This window comes from Polypterus senegalus, chromosome 16 (assembly GCF_016835505.1).
Source record: "Polypterus senegalus isolate Bchr_013 chromosome 16, ASM1683550v1, whole genome shotgun sequence".
Lineage (NCBI taxonomy): Eukaryota > Metazoa > Chordata > Cladistia > Polypteriformes > Polypteridae > Polypterus > Polypterus senegalus.
The window spans coordinates 58507079-58524690 of record NC_053169.1 but is presented as its reverse complement, the minus strand read 5'-3'; the positions used below and the strand labels follow the sequence as shown (position 1 = coordinate 58524690).

Here is a 17612-nt window from a genome sequence, read left to right as displayed (position 1 = left end):
TAACATTAGAGCCCTCTAGACATGAAATAACACCCTTTAGTCACCATTACACTCGTATTACCCAATATATTAATCAAAATAAGAGAAAATAAGACATATTAGACGTTACAAATATCATATTACTAGGCGCACTCGCCTTTTAAGGCAACCGACTTTTATATGTGTACATCAGGCATGTAAGTGTAGGGATTGAGAATATCAAAGTGCCAATTCATAACATCTCCCGAAAACCTAAGTTGTGTGTTTTTTTTTTTTTTGTTTGTTTGTTTGTTTTTTTTTAATCCCCTCAAGTGCCTGTCCAAAGTCGTACAATGTCAGCCCGAATCTATACCGCTAAAGACGGAGTTTCATGCACTAAATAAGCTATAGATGAGAATAAGCAAGCACCATCTCCCCTGATATTTACTACGCGGTGAGGCATTTGTACTCCATCAACATGAATTATTTCCAGAGACATAATTTTGTCTATTTTTCCAGAGCATCGCGCACAAAAGCAAGGGAACAGTGACCGCACTAGAACTCTGCTCACATCGCTGTTGCACTCAAGCAAGTAGTAAATCTGTAATAAGCAGAATACCGCTACGCTTTGCACTCGCGGGATGGAAGGACAATCCTGAACGCTTTTATCTAGTAGATTATTGTACTGTACATTTAATTGCACACAACCACTAACCTATGAAGGCACGACCTCAGTAGGAGAGTCTTCAGAGGTGGTGCAGTATCTTCAGCAGGTGCGGCGTTGTCTTGAAGAAGTACTAGGAGTAGGCAGTGGGTGTCTGGGTGCGTGGCTGAAGAACATCTTGATAGGCATTTGCTGGCACTGTCTTTTCATATGCGTGAGGAGGCTTGTGTAGGGTATTGCCATCTTTAATCATATCCAAGAGTTTCACCTTCTCCTGGATAGTAAGCATCTTCCTCCGGCGCTTCGTTTTATTGTCAGAAGGCTTAGAAAAAGCAGCACGTTTAGGAGCCAAAGTAGGGCTTGGATAAAAGTTCTCAGAAAGCGCATGTGTACTGACGTAAGCGTGTATGAGAAAAAAAATTGCGATAGAGTGAAGCCGCGAAAGTTGAAGCGTGATGTGGCGAGGGATCACTGTATATATATTTAGATATGTAGATATATGTGTGTATGTGTGTGAATATGTATATGTTTGATCAGAAACATTTTGTGTGACAAACATGCAAAAGAATAAGAAATCAGGAAAGGGGCAAATAGTTTTTCACACCAGTGTGTGTATGTGTGTAATAGAGAGACACTCACCTAAAGGATTATTAGGAACACCATACTAATACGGTGTTTGACCCCCTTTCGCCTTCAGAACTGCCTTAATTCTACGTGGCACTGATTTCAACAAGGTGCTGAAAGCATTCTTTAGAAATGTTGGCCCATATTGATAGGATAGCATCTTGCAGTTGATGGAGATTTGTGGGATGCACATCCAGGGCACGAAGCTCCCGTTCCACCACATCCCAAAGATGCTCTATTGGGTTGAGATCTGGTGACTGTGGGGGCCATTTTAGTACAGTGAACTCATTGTCATGTTCAAGAAACCAATTTGAAATGATTCGAGCTTTGTGACATGGTGCATTATCCTGCTAGAAGTAGCCATCGGAGGATGGGTACATGGTGGTCATGAAGGTATGGACATGGTCAGAAACAATGCTCAGGTAGCCCGTGGCATTTAAACGATGCCCAATTGGCACTAAGGGGCCTAAAGTGTGCCAAGAAAACATCCCCCACACCATTACACCACCAGCAGCCTGCACAGTGGTAACAAGGCATGATGGATCCATGTTCTCATTCTGTTTACGCCAAATTCTGACTCTACCATTTGAATGTCTCAACAAAAATCGAGACTCATCAGACCAGGCAACATTTTTCCAGTCTGCAAATTGTAGCCTCTTTTTCCTATTTGTAGTGGAGATGAGTGGTACCCGGTGGGGTCTTCTGCTGTTGTAGCCCATCCGCCTCAAGGTTGTGCGTGTTGTGGCTTCACAAATGCTTTGCTGCATACCTCGGTTGTAACGAGTGGTTATTTCAGTCAAAGTTGCTCTTCTATCAGCTTGAATCAGTCGGCCCATTCTCCTCTGCCCTTTAGCATCAACAAGGCATTTTCGCCCACAGGACTGCTGCATACTGGATGTTTTTCCCATTTCACGCCATTCTTTGTAAACCCTAGAAATGGTTGTGCGTGAAAATCCCAGTAACTGAGCAGATTGTGAAATACTCAGACCGGCCCATCTGGCACCCACAACCGTGCCACGCTCAAAATTGCTTAAATCACCTTTCTTTCCCATTCTGACATTCAGTTTGGAGTTCAGGAGATTGTCTTGACCAGGACCACACCCCTAAATGCATTGAAGCAACTGCCATGTGATTGGTTGATTAGATAATTGCATTAATGAGAAATTGAACATATATGTGTGTGTATATCTATCTATCTATCTATCTATCTATCTATCTCTATCTATCTCTACCAGGACCTACACTCTAAATGCATTGATCTCTCTCTATCTCTGCCATCTCTCTGGTTGATCTAGATATCTCTCTCTAATCTCTCTCTATCTCTCATATCTATATATATCTCTATATCTCTATATTATATCTATATATATATATATCTATATCTCTCTATCTCTCTATCTCTCTCTATCTCTCTATCTCTCTATCTATATCTATATCTATATCTCTCTAGCTCCTCCCCGCGCTTCGTAGCAGCGAAGTACTGCATAAGTTGGAGAATTAGTGGTGAGTGAATGAGTCAGTAAGGGCTTTGCCTTTTTATTAGTGTGTGTAATGCGCATACAAAGCACTCACTAATTCTCCAACTTCCCGTGTAGGTAGACGGCTGAAATTTGGCAGGCTTATTCCTTACAGCTTACTTACAAAAGTTAAGCAGGTTTAATTTCGAAATTTTACACGTCGACAACGTCCACGATGTTGAACTTTCTTGTTTATGGCCCCATCTTCACGAAATTTGGTAGATGGCTTCCCTGCGCTAACCGAAACCAATGTACGTACTTATTTTGGTGGTATGATCCCACTGTCGGCCGCCATATTGAACTTTCTTTGTTACTTTATGGGCCCATCTTCAAGAAATTTGGTGTGCGGGTTCCCAACGCTAACTGAATCCTACTTATGTACATATATACGTCCATAGCCTGCAGCTCGGTCACCGTGTGAGGCGGCGTTGTTGGCCGCCTGCCTATATAAGGCCGTCTGTTGCTCCAGTCTCTACATTCCCTTCCTTGCTTCGCCACGGGATTCACGTCTCCCTGCTGATAACTACAGCCTTTTTATTTAATCCACGGCTTCTCCACTGTTTTTATTGTTCGTTTATTACAATTATAGTTATTGTGTAGGCATTTTAGACTTGCTTTACATTGTTCAGGTACGCATTTCCTTATTCATTATCGTTCCAACCGTACCCCCATTAACATGTCTATTGAGGTGATCACCATCGATCAAAGAACTGTCACTTACCGAGTGGTTTCCATGCCCGGAGATGGCACCTTCCTTTTCCATTCTCTTTGTTACATATTGCACGGCCATATCCGGCTCACTCTTGATATCCAGAGGAACATTGTGTCTTATGTATTGAATGACTGGGGAAGGTTTAAGGTGTGGATTGATGACTGTATAGGAGATAATTATACTACACAGGAGCACTAGAAGAGTGAAATGCTTAAGCCCTTCACCTATGGTTCTGCATGTGAGTTGATGGCTGCTGCTGAATTGTTCGGTTGTCCCTTTCAAGTGTACCGAAATGGCCAAATATTCTACACCTTTCGACAACTGCCAATGCCTCTTAAACATCTTCGATTCACAGGTGACGATTTGAGTAGTGGACACTTTGATGTTTATGAATGTTTAAACTCTCAAAAGCTGAATGTGAAGTTATCGATGAAACCGGTTGTGTGCTTACAATGCTTGACAGATGCCGAATGTCACATCAGTCCTGCAAATACTAACGTAATTGAAACAAACCATGAAACTCAAACCGGTTATGACAGCAGCAATCCAAGCTGTGAGATTTGAGACAAGATTACTTTTCACATGGCCAACTGTACGTTGCATGCTTTAGAGTAAGCTCGGCGCACAGCTTGGTCATATTACAGCCGGAGAGCCGAACAATGTGATATACAAATAGATCCTTAACAAATAATTATTGGTTTATTTTCCCTCAGTTTAAAAGGTTTAATTTTCTTCAGAAAAATTTTAAGCCAGTACTTTGTTGCTGCAAATTGCGGGTGTTTTGCTAGTGTGTGCATATGGATATGATATGATAAAATTTGTGTTTATATAGTATACAGCACACCACAGTCGGAAGCACCAGCGCAGGTTGCAGATAGTTAAACAGCACACTTTATAACCAGGCAGAAGTAATAGCTTTAAAACTAGCTAACTGTGCCTTAATTTTCATGTACGTCTATCTTCTGCTTGTTTTGTTCCCTGGTTTCCCAAAATAAATGTCAGTATTTTCTTTTTTTTTTTTTTTTACCTTCCCTGCCTCTCCTCTGACAAGCTGTCCTTGATCTCTGCCTATATCAGTGTTTTTCAATTGCCTATGTGGCAGAAATTTCCTGGATACGCCTGGATCATGTAGCGGAGTGCTGCCTGGAACAACAAGCATAGGTGGCAGTGTGTAGGGATACATACTGTTCTATGGAGGGGGCAGGTTCATTCATTTGGTAATAATAGTTTTGGTAGTATTGCGTCAGTTTGCCTGTCGCATATTGTTTGCAAATGCTTGTGTTGTGATATTTTGAAAAGCATATTTCTTGCTTTTTTCCTTTCCATTTTGTAGAGTTTAACATTTTGCATCACAATGAAGCAACTAAACCTTTCAACCTTCATTTAAAGTGAAAACCAAAGAAATTAATGATGAAACCAAAAGTAAGCCAAGTATGAGTGCTTCAAGTTTAAAAGAAACGGTGAAATTTATTGATATTTTGGAATGTGCAACATACAAATTTATTTATTTATTTATTTATTTTTTTTTATTAGCTTTTATTTCTGTTTTTCTGAATTTACTTGGAAATTCAGTTTAGCTTTAGTTTTCCTTCATTGTCTGTCTTTAGTTTTAATTTAGGTTTATTTCACAAAGACTTTTCTATCTATTTAGTTTCAGTAATTTATAGTATGGTTAAAGAGCCACTATGGAGTTTAGTTTTGTGTCGCAATCAAGACAAAACTGTAGACTTAATGGATTTAGATATTTTAGTGGACACTTACTCCACTACATGGTTTACTATGTGGTTTTGTTTGTCTGATTAAAAACAAGCATAATCAAAAACGGATACTGAATATGAACAAATTTATCATTTTTTTAATTTGTGCTGATTGATGGCAATTTACCTTTTTATTGCCCAGAATCTGCCGAATTATAAGGTTTGAGGGTTCTCGCTCCAAGACAGTGCACTTATAGGCTAATAAATGCTTTCAAAATCTCCTTTTACTGGGCTTTTTATTTTTAAACCAGCCTTATTGATCTTTGATTCCGTCTCCGGCACATACAATTTACAGACAGAATTTTGCCATCTGCAGGCCTGAAGAAATATCAAAATTCAGAAAATAGATTCTATTGTGCTGTGACAGGTGTGATCATGAAAATCATGGGTGCTTAGGAAGAACAGGGCTCATTAGGCTTGAATCAGTGTGTAGACCCCACCTAGCTGTATTGAGGGAAACAAAGAAAAACAAGCTTTTAGTGTAAAGATTAGGGGCAGTGAGAGTTGAATAGCCCATGCATAAGAATAGTAACCCCTCAATAAGCAGAGCAAGAGTAGTTAATGGGAGTATGGATGGGCACAAAATGACAGACAGCATCTGAGATTAAGAACAATATATACATTATCTAAACCTGTGTGACAATAAGAGACACGTGACATGGCAAATGTTTGGGGCAGCCAGCCATAAAATTTGTTTCCAGGCTGCAAAAAGTAAATGTTTGAATGCAAGTCAAGTTTACAAGACAGAGTCCAAAGCAGAACTGAATTTCCGGGGAAAGGAGTGAGGCTTTATAGGAAATCTGAGGGAAATGGTGTCGTCCTCAGGGCTGGAAGTGGCATGTCTCAAGTCGAGGCAGTGGCTCCTGGTGGGATTTCCCAGGAAAGGTCTGCAAGGAACTCCGAAAGAGTGTTTGTGCACCCTGTCAATCATCTAATTTGACCCTAACCCCGTTCCCCCACCCCACCCCCCCTCGGGTGGGGGCAGATGTATTACCATATTTCACCAAGCCCTACAGCTGCCTCCTACTCGCACGTGTGTGACGCCTGTTTATCCAGAGCAAGATGGCAGGAAACCTAGAGCCTACCCCAGGAGGTCTGGATGCATGACAGGAAAAATCCCTGGTATGCAATATGTATGATTTTAAGGCTGATGTTAAGAACAAAAAAAAAATATTTCAATTATCTATTTTTAGAGAGAGAAAAATTGAAAAAAGGGTGACAAATATTTTAAAACATTCTGCTACTGGATTATTTTCACAATAGCAGGTATTTTGAGCTGTGAATTTAAACAAAAAAATTTAATACATTAAGAATAAATACAAAAACACATTAGTATGTTTAGTTTTTCACCAGTTGGCAGATTCTGTTCGCCTACCTACCTGTAGTTCAGTGGCGACATTGCCAACCCAGGAATTTTTATAAGGTTTGTATTGCTTTGTTAAACATTTTTGCTTTTTTTTAAAAAAAAAAAAAAAATAGTGATTGGTCTGCAACAATATGCTGATTCTGTATGATGACCTAGTCTGGCTCTCAATCAGTGCGGTTTTATTTTCTGAAAGGATTTCTCCTGTTAAGTTTCTGGTGAATGTACAACACAATGCAGACACCTGAGAAATAAACTGAAACGTTACTCATTCAAGATTTTTCTGTCCGGTCCATACAGTAAAAGTTTTGTTGACCAGCACATTCTTATTTCTGGCTTTTTGAAGTACATCTTGATATACAACAAGTTGCTTTCTGTTTGTTTCACATGCTTTACACGACTATTCAGCTTCCTCTGTCACCAGCCGCCATTCACTGGATGAATATATGTGGGTGGCTCATGGTGTAGTACTTTCTGTTTTAGAGTTAAAAGTTAAGAGGGCCAAAGAACAATGGCAAGAATGTTCATTCAAAAACTAAAAACTTTTAGTATATTTCCTTTAGTTTTTCCAGCTACTTTAATAGTTTTAGTTTTTAATTTCAGCTTTAATTTTATTTGTCTGCAAAAATGCTTAACAGTACATTGGAACCTCGGTTCACGACCATAATTCGTTCCAAAACTCTGGTCGTGAACCGAAGCAATTTCCCCCATAGGATTGTATGTAAATACAATTAATCCGTTCCAGACCATATGAACTGTATGTAAAGATTAAGCACAAATATAGTTAATTACACCATAGAATGCAGTGTAATAGTAAACTAATGTAAAAACATTGAATAGCACTGACACAAAACATCCAGGCTCCCTGCTCAGCTACACGAGCAGGCTCACTCACGCACTTCTTTTTTTTTTTTTTTTCTTCTCTCACGCACACACCCCCACTGTCGGCCCCCCTTGTCAGTGGCACACGCTCTCTCTCTGTAGCACACACACCCTCCCTGTCAGCAGCACCCGCTCGCTTTCTCTCTCTGTAGTGCCCCACCCCCCCCCTTTGTCAGCGGCTCACGCGCTCTCTTTCTCTGTAACACACACACACACATCCCCGTCGGCAGCACGTGTTTGCTTTATCTCTCTCTGTAGCGAACACACCCCCGTCCCACCACTGTCAACAGCACGCCCTCGCTTGCGCTCTCTCTCTCTGAACAGAGGGGAACATTTGAACAAATCTGAACTTCAAAAACCAGCCACAAGCAACCAAAAAACATTGCAGGAGTTCATGCTAATAGTCTTACAGCCCGATCGCTGTAAACACTTTTTTAAAATGAGTTTTAAGCACAGGGAAAAAAAGCAAACATTTGAGTAAAGTAACATTGCAACAATTTACGCCACGAACTGAAAAATTAACTTTTGAAAAATCTGTAATACAAAAACCACCAAGAAAACTAACCTTGCATGAGTAGAGTTCTGGCATGAAGTTTTTTCCTTCAGGTGTTTTCTCTCTTGTGATTTCTTGGTGTGTTTTAGCTGGTGGGAGCAAAAGCCTCATGCAGCCATTCCAAAAAGAAAGTCCTTGTGACCCAACCCTTCGTGTTTTCCCTCCACATTACTGACAGTCTGGTTTTGTTTACATTATGCTGCTTGAAAGCACGAGGGTTCTCAAATTGGTAAATGACTAAACTGGTAAACAGTTTTTCCACCTCTTGTAATTTCTTTCTTTACTTCGATTTCAATTTTCTTCAAAAGTTTCTTCTCACCACTCTTCACTTGCTTAGAAGCCATAGTTAACTGCAAAAGCACACGAAATGCTGTAGAGCACAAAGAGTGCACGTCTGACAGAGAACAATGAACAGGGTAAATGAAAAAGCCAGGCAGGCATCTCTCTCTCTCTCTCTCTCTCTCTCTCTCTCTCTCTCTCTCTCTCTCTCTCTCTCTCTCTCTCTCTCTCTCTCTCTCTCTCTCTCCCCCTGCATGTCTGTGCCAGGGGTGGAGTTGGCGGGATAGTTTGCATGCACGTACTGCCTGCTTCTCAGAGAGAGTGTCTCCCCTGTACCCCCCCTCCCATGCAGAAGGCAGGCAGTACGTGCACGTGAACCATCCCCTCCCGTCAACCCCCGGCACAGGCAGGCAAACACGTGCAGCAGTCTCCCCCTCCCCAGCAGGCGCTTGGCTGGCTAGCTCTCTCTCTCGCTCGCTCACTGCACAGGAAATGCTGAACATGTACAAACCGAAAGGGAAACTGGCTTGTTCGTATACCAAGTGTGTGGTTGTGAACAGAGGCAAAAGTTTGGCGAACTTTTTGGTCGTGAACTGAGGTTTCACTGTATGTCAGTGCAGCACTTCGTCTCTTGGAGGCACTACTGCAGTGACGGTTATCAAGTATTCCTTTTCCAAGAAGCAACAGCAGATTTTACACTAGATTTATTTGAATTAAATATTGCTCTCCAAAAATTTCGGACCTGGATTATGACATTTCTAATGGATTATGGTTTGGATTTGTTGGTTCTAAGTAAAGTGAGTGTGTTACAATTACCAGTTCATTTTCAGTCCTTACTGATTTTATTTATTTATTTATTTATTTATTTAACACTGCAGAATAACTATTGCATACTGAGATATTCTCAATGCCTAGAGTAGCACATTTTGCACAGTGTGCAACGCCGTGAACTGTCGCAGCAAATTTTTAAAACTGCTTCAACTGAAGCAGTTGATAGACTTGTATTTCTTCCTATAAATTTGTGAAGTCTCTTGAATGCTTGAAACATTTTAAGCTTGTGTGTGTGTGTGTGTGTGTGTGTGTGTGTGTGTGTGTTTTTTTTTTCTTTCTACTAAAGTAGTTAAAGCTCCTACACTACCTAAAGTACGCTCCGAAAACTGTCTTGCATTAATGTTTATATGCTTTACTTGAGGTAGAGTGTGTGTGTCTGTGTGCATTTATTTTGTTTATGCTTGTACTATTATAAAGTAAATCAAAGGTCCAAATATTTACATATAAGAACAATTTAACTGCATGACTTTGAGTAAAATTGGATAAGAAAAAAATCTATGTATATCAACATTTGGTCCAAAAGTATCATATGCATTTTGAGCCCTGTAGCCCAGCCCTAGTGAAAACCTTTTCTAGGTAAATTGTGTAGACTTTTTTTTTTTTTTTCTTTTTTTCTTAATTCTTCCTGCTCCTCTTCTTTTTAAGCAGCAGTAATATTATACAAGGTGGACAGCTTCAGCAGCCTCAAAAACATTATGGAATCACCTCCTCTATCAGCCTGGCTTTTCCAAGAGAGATTGATAACCTTTATACACAAAAATTAATTGAAGCAATGAGACCTTTTGGTGTTTTTGAAGAAGAAGAAGAGTTAAGTCATAGGTAACTAACTTTAACTTTGTATTTTCTTTAATTCGTGTCCATTTCACAAAAATATGAATTTCAGCTTAAAAGTCCTCTGTTTGTATCCTAGCCCAAACTCAATCTATATGAAATTTTCATTGTCTTCTCACATCTGTGTCTCCCAACCCAATGGTTAATTGACAAGTTTAAATTGGTCCAATGGAAATATGCCTATCAGTAGACTGTCTCTGTCTTAAAGGTTCTTTCCTGCTAGCATGCAGAACTTTGTGGTTGAGGAACAGCTCTGTTTAATTCTGAAATAAGCTGGTTAGGAAATGATTGATTGAGAAAAGTCAACAAACCTAACTTGCTAGTATTTAGCACATTTTGGTGTGTGTGGGGTTGTGTTTTTTTTTTTTGTTTTTTTTTTATATATAAGTTTTAATCTGAGACTGCAATATTAGATTTAGTGACATTGTGATACAGTTGAAGATGTATACATTTCAGAATTTTCAAAAAGTATACTGGAAAAAGCCATCAAAGATGGAAGGACTAAATGGTTAGCTTTAATGTTAGCTACAGGACCACATTACTTTGTACTTGTTGCAAACTTACTTTACATTATCACTGAGTTTTGCTTAGTTTGCAAAGTTGTGGAGTGCTTTCTTTTTCACATCTTATGAATTTTTAATTTATAAACCATTTAGCTGAAATGTAGTACTGGGCTAAACATCAATAAATACTGCTTTACTTTCTTCTTCCTGAACCATGACTTCAGTTATACTGGTTATTTACTTGAAAATTCAACACCCAGCAATCACTATGAATAGAAACGTAAAAACTTGCATGTTCTTCCATAAACATTACTTTTATTCTCCTCTTTCCTGAAATTGATTACTTTTCATCGTTGGGCATTTTTAAGGCTTTTTGTTTTCTTTTTTCAGTCCCATAGACTGCCATTTTAAATTACTGAAGGAGACCTTTATTAAAAGTTAATTTTTCCGTTAAACACAGCTACCCTCATTTCCAGAACTTGTTGTCGTGTTTTAACTACTACCTTTTGATTTCTTCTTAATTTCATTATAGGTTGGTGGTTTTAGGAAAACTGAATGAATTAGTTAAAGAATGGATTGCAGAAGTTAGTGATTCAAAGGTAAGGTGTTTTATTTCTCTCTCTCTCTCTCCCCTAGAGACGAATATCCTCCTTTGGCTTTTTCTTGATCTGGTATTGTGTCAGTATTGATATTGTTAGAAAAAAGCAATATGATTTCTTGTTTTGTTGTAAAACATCACTGTATCTTGATATGTACAGTTATGAACACATGCATTACTGTTTCATATTAAGACATGTTTAATACATTATGAGCAATGGCCTTGATGCACACTAAAATAACTAGTTGTTCTGAGTATCTTTAGAGTAGAAAAGTGCAGTAGAGAGAGTTTCTCATAGCTACATTATACTGCTCTTTAGGTTTTTCTACACTACTGCATTACATTTCTGCTGACGTGAACATTGACAGTTGTAGTAATGTGAACAGTACTTGGGAAGCAACATCTCTTGTCCTTTCACTTGATCTCAGTTTTGCCCTACTGAAGATGAAGCAACTGAATTCACCAAGAACATCATAGCTGTTTGTTCATACAGTGCCGTATGTATCAGTTTTGCATTGTCATCACTATGACTTCATTCAACTAATTGTTTAGTTTGTTTCTACAGCTGGCTTTACAGATTTTGACTTGCATGTCATTGTGTGTTTTGGTTGAAAGCTCCGCTCCTCTTGTAAATACTGATGAGTTGCCATAGAGTGGCAGAATGCATTGAAATATTCACATTATTTTGCAGCATGACATTTTATCCTGTTGATTGCCACAGAATATTTGTTTTTCAGGCTTAGTAATATTCCAAACTTTATAATTTAAATTAAAAATACTGAATTTTTCAATCACTAAAATACTAGAGTAATTTCTGCTTTAGATAGATACTTATTAATCCCCAAGGGAAAATTCACATAATCCAGCAGCCGCATACTGATACAAAAAAAAATATTAAAGAGTAATAAAAATACAGGTAAAACAGACTAACTTTTGAGTAATATTTAACCCCCCAGGTGGAATTGAAGAGTCAAGTCGCATAGTGTGGGGGAGGAACGATCCCCTCAGCCTGTCAGTGGAGCAGGACAGTGACCGCAGTCTGTCGCTTAAACTGCTTCTCTGCCTGGAGATGACACTGTTCAGTGGATGCAGTGGATTCTCCATGATTGACAGGAGTCTGTTCAGCACCCGTCGCTCTGCCACAGATGTTGAACTGTTCAGCTTCATTCTTACAATAGAGCCTGCCTTCCTCACCAGTTTGTCCAGGCGTGAGGCATCCTTTTATGCTGCCTCCCCAGCACACCACCGCGTAGAAGAGGGCACTCGCCACAACCGTCTGGTAGAACATTTGCAGCATCTTATTGCAGATGTTGAAGGACGCCAGCCTTCTAAGGAAGTATAGTCTGCTCTGATCTTTCACAGAGCAGCAGTATTTGGCAGTCCAGTCCAATTTATCATCCAGCTGCAATCCCAGGTATTTATAGGTCTGTACCCTCTGCCCGCTGTCTCCTCTGATCACGGGGTCCATGAGGGGCCTGGGCCCCCTAAAATCCACCACCAGTTCCTTGGTCTTGCTGGTGTCCTTGATTAACTTTCTATACTCCTCCTCCTGCCCACTCCTGATGCAGCCCACGATAGCAGTGTGTCATCAGCTAACTCTGGCAGGACTCAGAGTTGGAGCATTAGAAGTCTGATGTATATAGGCTGAACAGGATCGGAGAAAGTACAATCCCCTGCGGCACTCCTGTGTTGCTGACCACAATGTCAGACCTGCAGTTCCCGAGACGCACATACTGAGGTCTGTCTGTAAGAGTCCCCGATCCATGCCACCAGGTATGAATCTACTCCTATCTCTGTCAGCTTGTCCCGAAGGAGCAGAGGTTAGATGGTGTTGAAGGCGCTAGAGAAGTCCAAAAACATAATTCTTACTGCACCACTGCTTGTGTCCAAGTGGGAGAGGGATCGGTGTAGCATATAGATGATGGCATCCTTTGCTCCCACCTTCTCCTGGTATGCGAACTGCAGAGGGTTGAGGGCGCGGCAGACCTGTGGCCTCAGGTGGTGAAGCAGCAGCTGCTCCATGGTCTTCATCACGTGTGATGTCCGAGCGACAGGCTGGAAGTCTTTCAGCTCACTAGGACGTGGTACCTTTGGGACTGGGGTGATACAAGATGTTTTCCAAAGCCTTGGAACTCTCCCCTGTTCCAGGCTCAGGTTGAAGATGCTTCAGCAGTTGTGGCGATACTCCATCTGGACCCGCTGCTTTGCTGGTACAAAGTCGCCTGCGCTGCTGTAATTGTGAGTGGGGATGTCTCTTCTATGCTGGTATCGGCAGAAGGATGGTTGGAGGATGCAGTACTCAGAGGTGAGAGTGGGTTAGTGTGGTCAAACCTGTTGAAGTTGTTCATCTGATTTGCTCTCTCCACGTCTCTCTCAGTGGTGGCACCCTGCTTTGTGAAGCAGCCAGTGATCTTCATCCCATCCCCCACTTCCTTCATGCTGTTATTCTGCAACTTCTGCTCCAGCTTTCTCCTGTACTGCTCCTTCGCCACCCTGAGCTGGACTCGGAGTTCATGTTAATCACCGCCTTTAAAAGCCCTTTTCTTCTGGTTCAAAAGGCCCTTGATGTCACTTGTAATCCATAGCTTGTTGTTAACATAGCACTGTACTGTTCTTACTGGAACTACAATGTCCGTACAGAAGTTGATTTAATCACTAGTGCAGTCGTCAACCCCCTCAATGTTCTAACTATGTGATCCCTGCAGGATATCCCAGTCCGTAGTTCCAAAGTAGTCTCTCAGAGCCTGCTCTGCCTCGGGACCACTTCCTGAATGAGCGTGTGGTTGTCCGTAGCCCCCTCACTCTTAGTTTGTAGTGAGGTAGAAGCAGGTTCTGATTATGCTTTCCCAAGCGCATGCAGCAAAGTGGCGCTGTATGCTGCTTTGACATTTGCATACGGTAGGTCGATAGTCCTATTTCCCCGGGTGTTACAATCCACATACTGGGAGAAGGCAGGTAATGTTTTGTCCAGCGTTACATGGCTAAAGTCTGTAGCAATTACTACAAGCGCCTCCAGGGTTTTACTTACAGATTCAACATAAATAGTTTGGCAAGAGTTGATTTGTAGAATCTCCCACTTCAAGGTTAAAATTTTCTTTGTGTAGACTAAGAGCACCCTGGGTATTGTCCCTTCCACTTCTCCCAAGCAGTAATATTTTTTGTGGGCAAAATGTCAAGATATTTTCATTAGCCTTCCTGATCTTTATTCCTACCACTGCAAATACTTTACCTGAATTTACTGCTTTTCAACATCTCGCTATTTATCAGAGCTGTTCTGGTAAAAAAAAATTGGGATACCAGTTTTTGTCTTACTTTTTAAAAAAAATTTTTGAAGCTTTGTTTTATTTATCTGAAATTTAATTTTATGTTTACAACATATTATACAGACTTTCAAAACCATTTTTATAATGGTTTTGTAACAGTGCATTATTGTTGGCAGATATAGTTTTCAAAACTTTTGTTTGGCTAATTGGCAAGAGACCAAGTGCAGATAAAAGGAGAATGCTTCGCATCCAGTCAAGTCCTCAATAGAGACTAGGTTTGTCTGATTGAATGTTGCTATTCAAATATAATTAAAATGTATTTAAAAGGTCTAATTTGAAGGCAAAAGCTGACTTTTGATTGTAAAAGCATGGTGGTTTTTATCCACACTAATTTTGGCATTGAGTTACTTGAGACATGCTGTGCAAAGCAGCATTATTTTGCAGATCTGTTTTTGGACTTCATTTCCATGATCATCTATTTCTTTAATTCATTTCATTTTGAATGGGTGTTTATCTGTTACAGCTTGTTTGCTTTATTAGTGAAATGTTCAGCTGAACCCCTTCACGACAATGTTGTTGGGTTTTGTTTTTTTTTTCTCTCCCCACCCCCTTGATTCCACAAGTGTACTCTGAGCAGTTTTTCTGAACTCTTTTTCCAGTGCCTTGAAAGTATTATTGAGCTCCTGATTCCATCCCATCCACTCTTAAACCCAAGATCCCTGACTGTTATATTTAATACTAATGCCTTCTCATTAAAGCAAATGAAAAGTAACTTGTAATTCTGATTTGATTTTTTCCCCCCCTTTTTTTTTCCCCCTTTTATTACAAAGCTTTAAAATCCCTGCTTTAAAAAGCCAACATGCTGTGTGGCACAATTGGTGTCAGTCTTGTGTTTGCCAATTTGTCACCTTACCTAAAACAGTGAGGTATAATTAAATATTGAAACGGAGGTATTCTAAAAATGTGTCACCTGTATTAAAATATCACTGCTGTACATCTGTAAAAAAGAAAACATTAGATTGTAAGCCGTGCAGGAGCCACTTTGCTGGGTGAGTGCACAGGTGCTGACAGGCTTTTTATTCTGCACTAGCCATGTGCGCCCAACTACGTTGCGCGTGTTAAAGTTATCTATGAAGAGCTCCCTGTTTAAACGCGGCTGCCAGTCGTGAACTGGGCCCTTCGTCGCACAGCATTATGATTTTTTATAAGGGAAATAAAATTACAAAAGAAAACCCTTGGATATTGATTCGATAGGAACGGCCTACTCGGAATCACTGTCCGAATCGTAATTATGTGGTGGTGTAGGAGCATTTCTGCTTCTGTCCGTTCACTGTCGTCTCGTTTTCACGACGCTGTCGTTTCCTCTCACAATCTCTTCTCAACCTTTCTCCAATCTTGCAGGATTCTTTGTGGCAATCCAAAGAGTAAGGCAATATACATGGAGCAATGGTTCACGATCCTTGTCGAGACGATGAGTCCTAAAAGCGGGCATGAAAAGGAACTTAATCCTTTTAGGGCCGGTTTATACGTCACACTCTTAAGGCATACAAGCATATATCATGGCTGCCATGCCTTCCCAACTTTCATTTGACACGTCCTCTGTGCACTTCCTCAGAAATTAAACCAACATATGTGTGAGTTGCAGTACCAGCAAAAAATCATTGCACAGTGTGCAAGTTGGAATGTGACGTCCGAGGCCTTGTTTACTTGGCAATGCTAAAATGACACTAGTGTATGTGTGTGCTTGTATTTACCTTGCAATGAGCTGACGCCCCATTCAGGGATAGTTTCTGCCTTGCGTGCGATGCTAGCAGGAATGAGCGCGTCCCTGAATTGATGGATGTAATCATTAAATATCCATCCTTTTACAGAGGTATTTGTAGCTTGGTGTCCTGGGAATTTAATGGATGTTTTGAGGTAATTCATGTAAAGAAGCAGAATATTTTCTCACTGTGATATCTCTACTTTCTGGTGGAAACCTCCGGCTTTACATAAAGCATGTACGCAAGTATAAACAGTACAATGCTTGTGTAGCAGTGGCATCCACAAGCACACCCATCGCTTTTTTTGATTCTTTTACTCACGGAGTGTCTGCAAATCACTAAACTCCTTTAACACTAGAATTACCAGAGCCTACGAAAACTTGTAGATTCGTCCCACCTTAAATCGCTTCTCACCTCTCCGTCAGCGTCTTTTGCTTGCTGCTTATCAACACATTTAAAGGACAGTCTATCACAGTCTATCAAGTTTTCTCAGCTCAAGCCCGTTTACCTGTGTGTCAGTTGCTTGGAGTTGTATAAAGCGAGAAGTCAATCAAAATCACACCTTTTATAAATAGTATATCGTTATTTGGAACACTTGCATTTCATGTGTGTTCCGTGTCTACAACAATCTATGTAAACGCGTCAAAGAAACATTTTTCATGTTTTAGTAATAATTGACAAAATGTAGACATGAAGTTTATAATGTGTGATGCCTGAATTCCAAATATCAAAAACACTTTCACAAAAGGTACAAATATAACAGAACAAGTGCGCTTTTATGCAAAAATATAACTTCAGAAAAAGAACACGCGTTAAAGTGTGATATTGACACTCATTTACTACAACTGCTTCGGTGGCGCAACGGTATCAACTGTTGACTGGTAATCAAAACTTCACTGGTTCGATCCCCGACAAGTCCATTTTGAGAAGTGAGCTGCTTTTATCCTTACTATTTTAGAATAAAAACATACATTTGATTCCAGTCTAACAGCCAGTGTAAACGTATGATACTTGTAAAGGTTAGCTTTGTGGGTTGTTGGGGTGTTTTTTTTTTTTTTTAAATTCAGTTTCATTCTCTCAGTTGCATTCATGAGCCGACCCTACCTCTCCAAAATCAACACGGTTGTTTTCACATAAAGACACGATATACAACCAAGGTAAATAAGTAAATAACATTTGATCTGGCTTTTACGTACAAAGTACAGCAACGGCAGTTTCCAACTGCAGCTATAGACTATCCATGCTAGTGTTTACATCTGGACGGTGTATGTGCCCTAAAAAGTAGTCTGACTGCATTCTCATACCGATGCTTGCGAACTGATGTCTGTGTACACTTTTCGTGGCATTACATGTGTATTTTTTGCGCATGCCCATGTCGCTCAAACACAGGAAGCTCTGCAGTGTACTTGTGACTGTAGGCAGTAGGAAGTAAGTAACTAAATCCAAATAAATAACATTTTGATTTGGCTTTAATGTAAGCAATATATAAATGTTGATTTACAAGTATAACAAAA

At 40.1% G+C, this 17612-nt stretch overlaps 1 protein-coding gene across 4 annotated transcripts in view; it reads left to right on the top strand.

Moving 5' to 3' along the window:
• Nucleotides 1-17612, top strand: part of papolg (poly(A) polymerase gamma) — a 104248-nt gene that overhangs the window by 18855 nt on the left and 67781 nt on the right. For all 4 annotated transcript variants that reach the window (XM_039738908.1, XM_039738907.1, XM_039738906.1 and 1 more), the window contains 2 exons: nt 9789-9959; nt 11007-11073. In XM_039738908.1, the coding sequence (XP_039594842.1) occupies nt 9789-9959; nt 11007-11073 (238 nt within the window). The remainder of the gene's footprint in view (nt 1-9788; nt 9960-11006; nt 11074-17612) is intronic.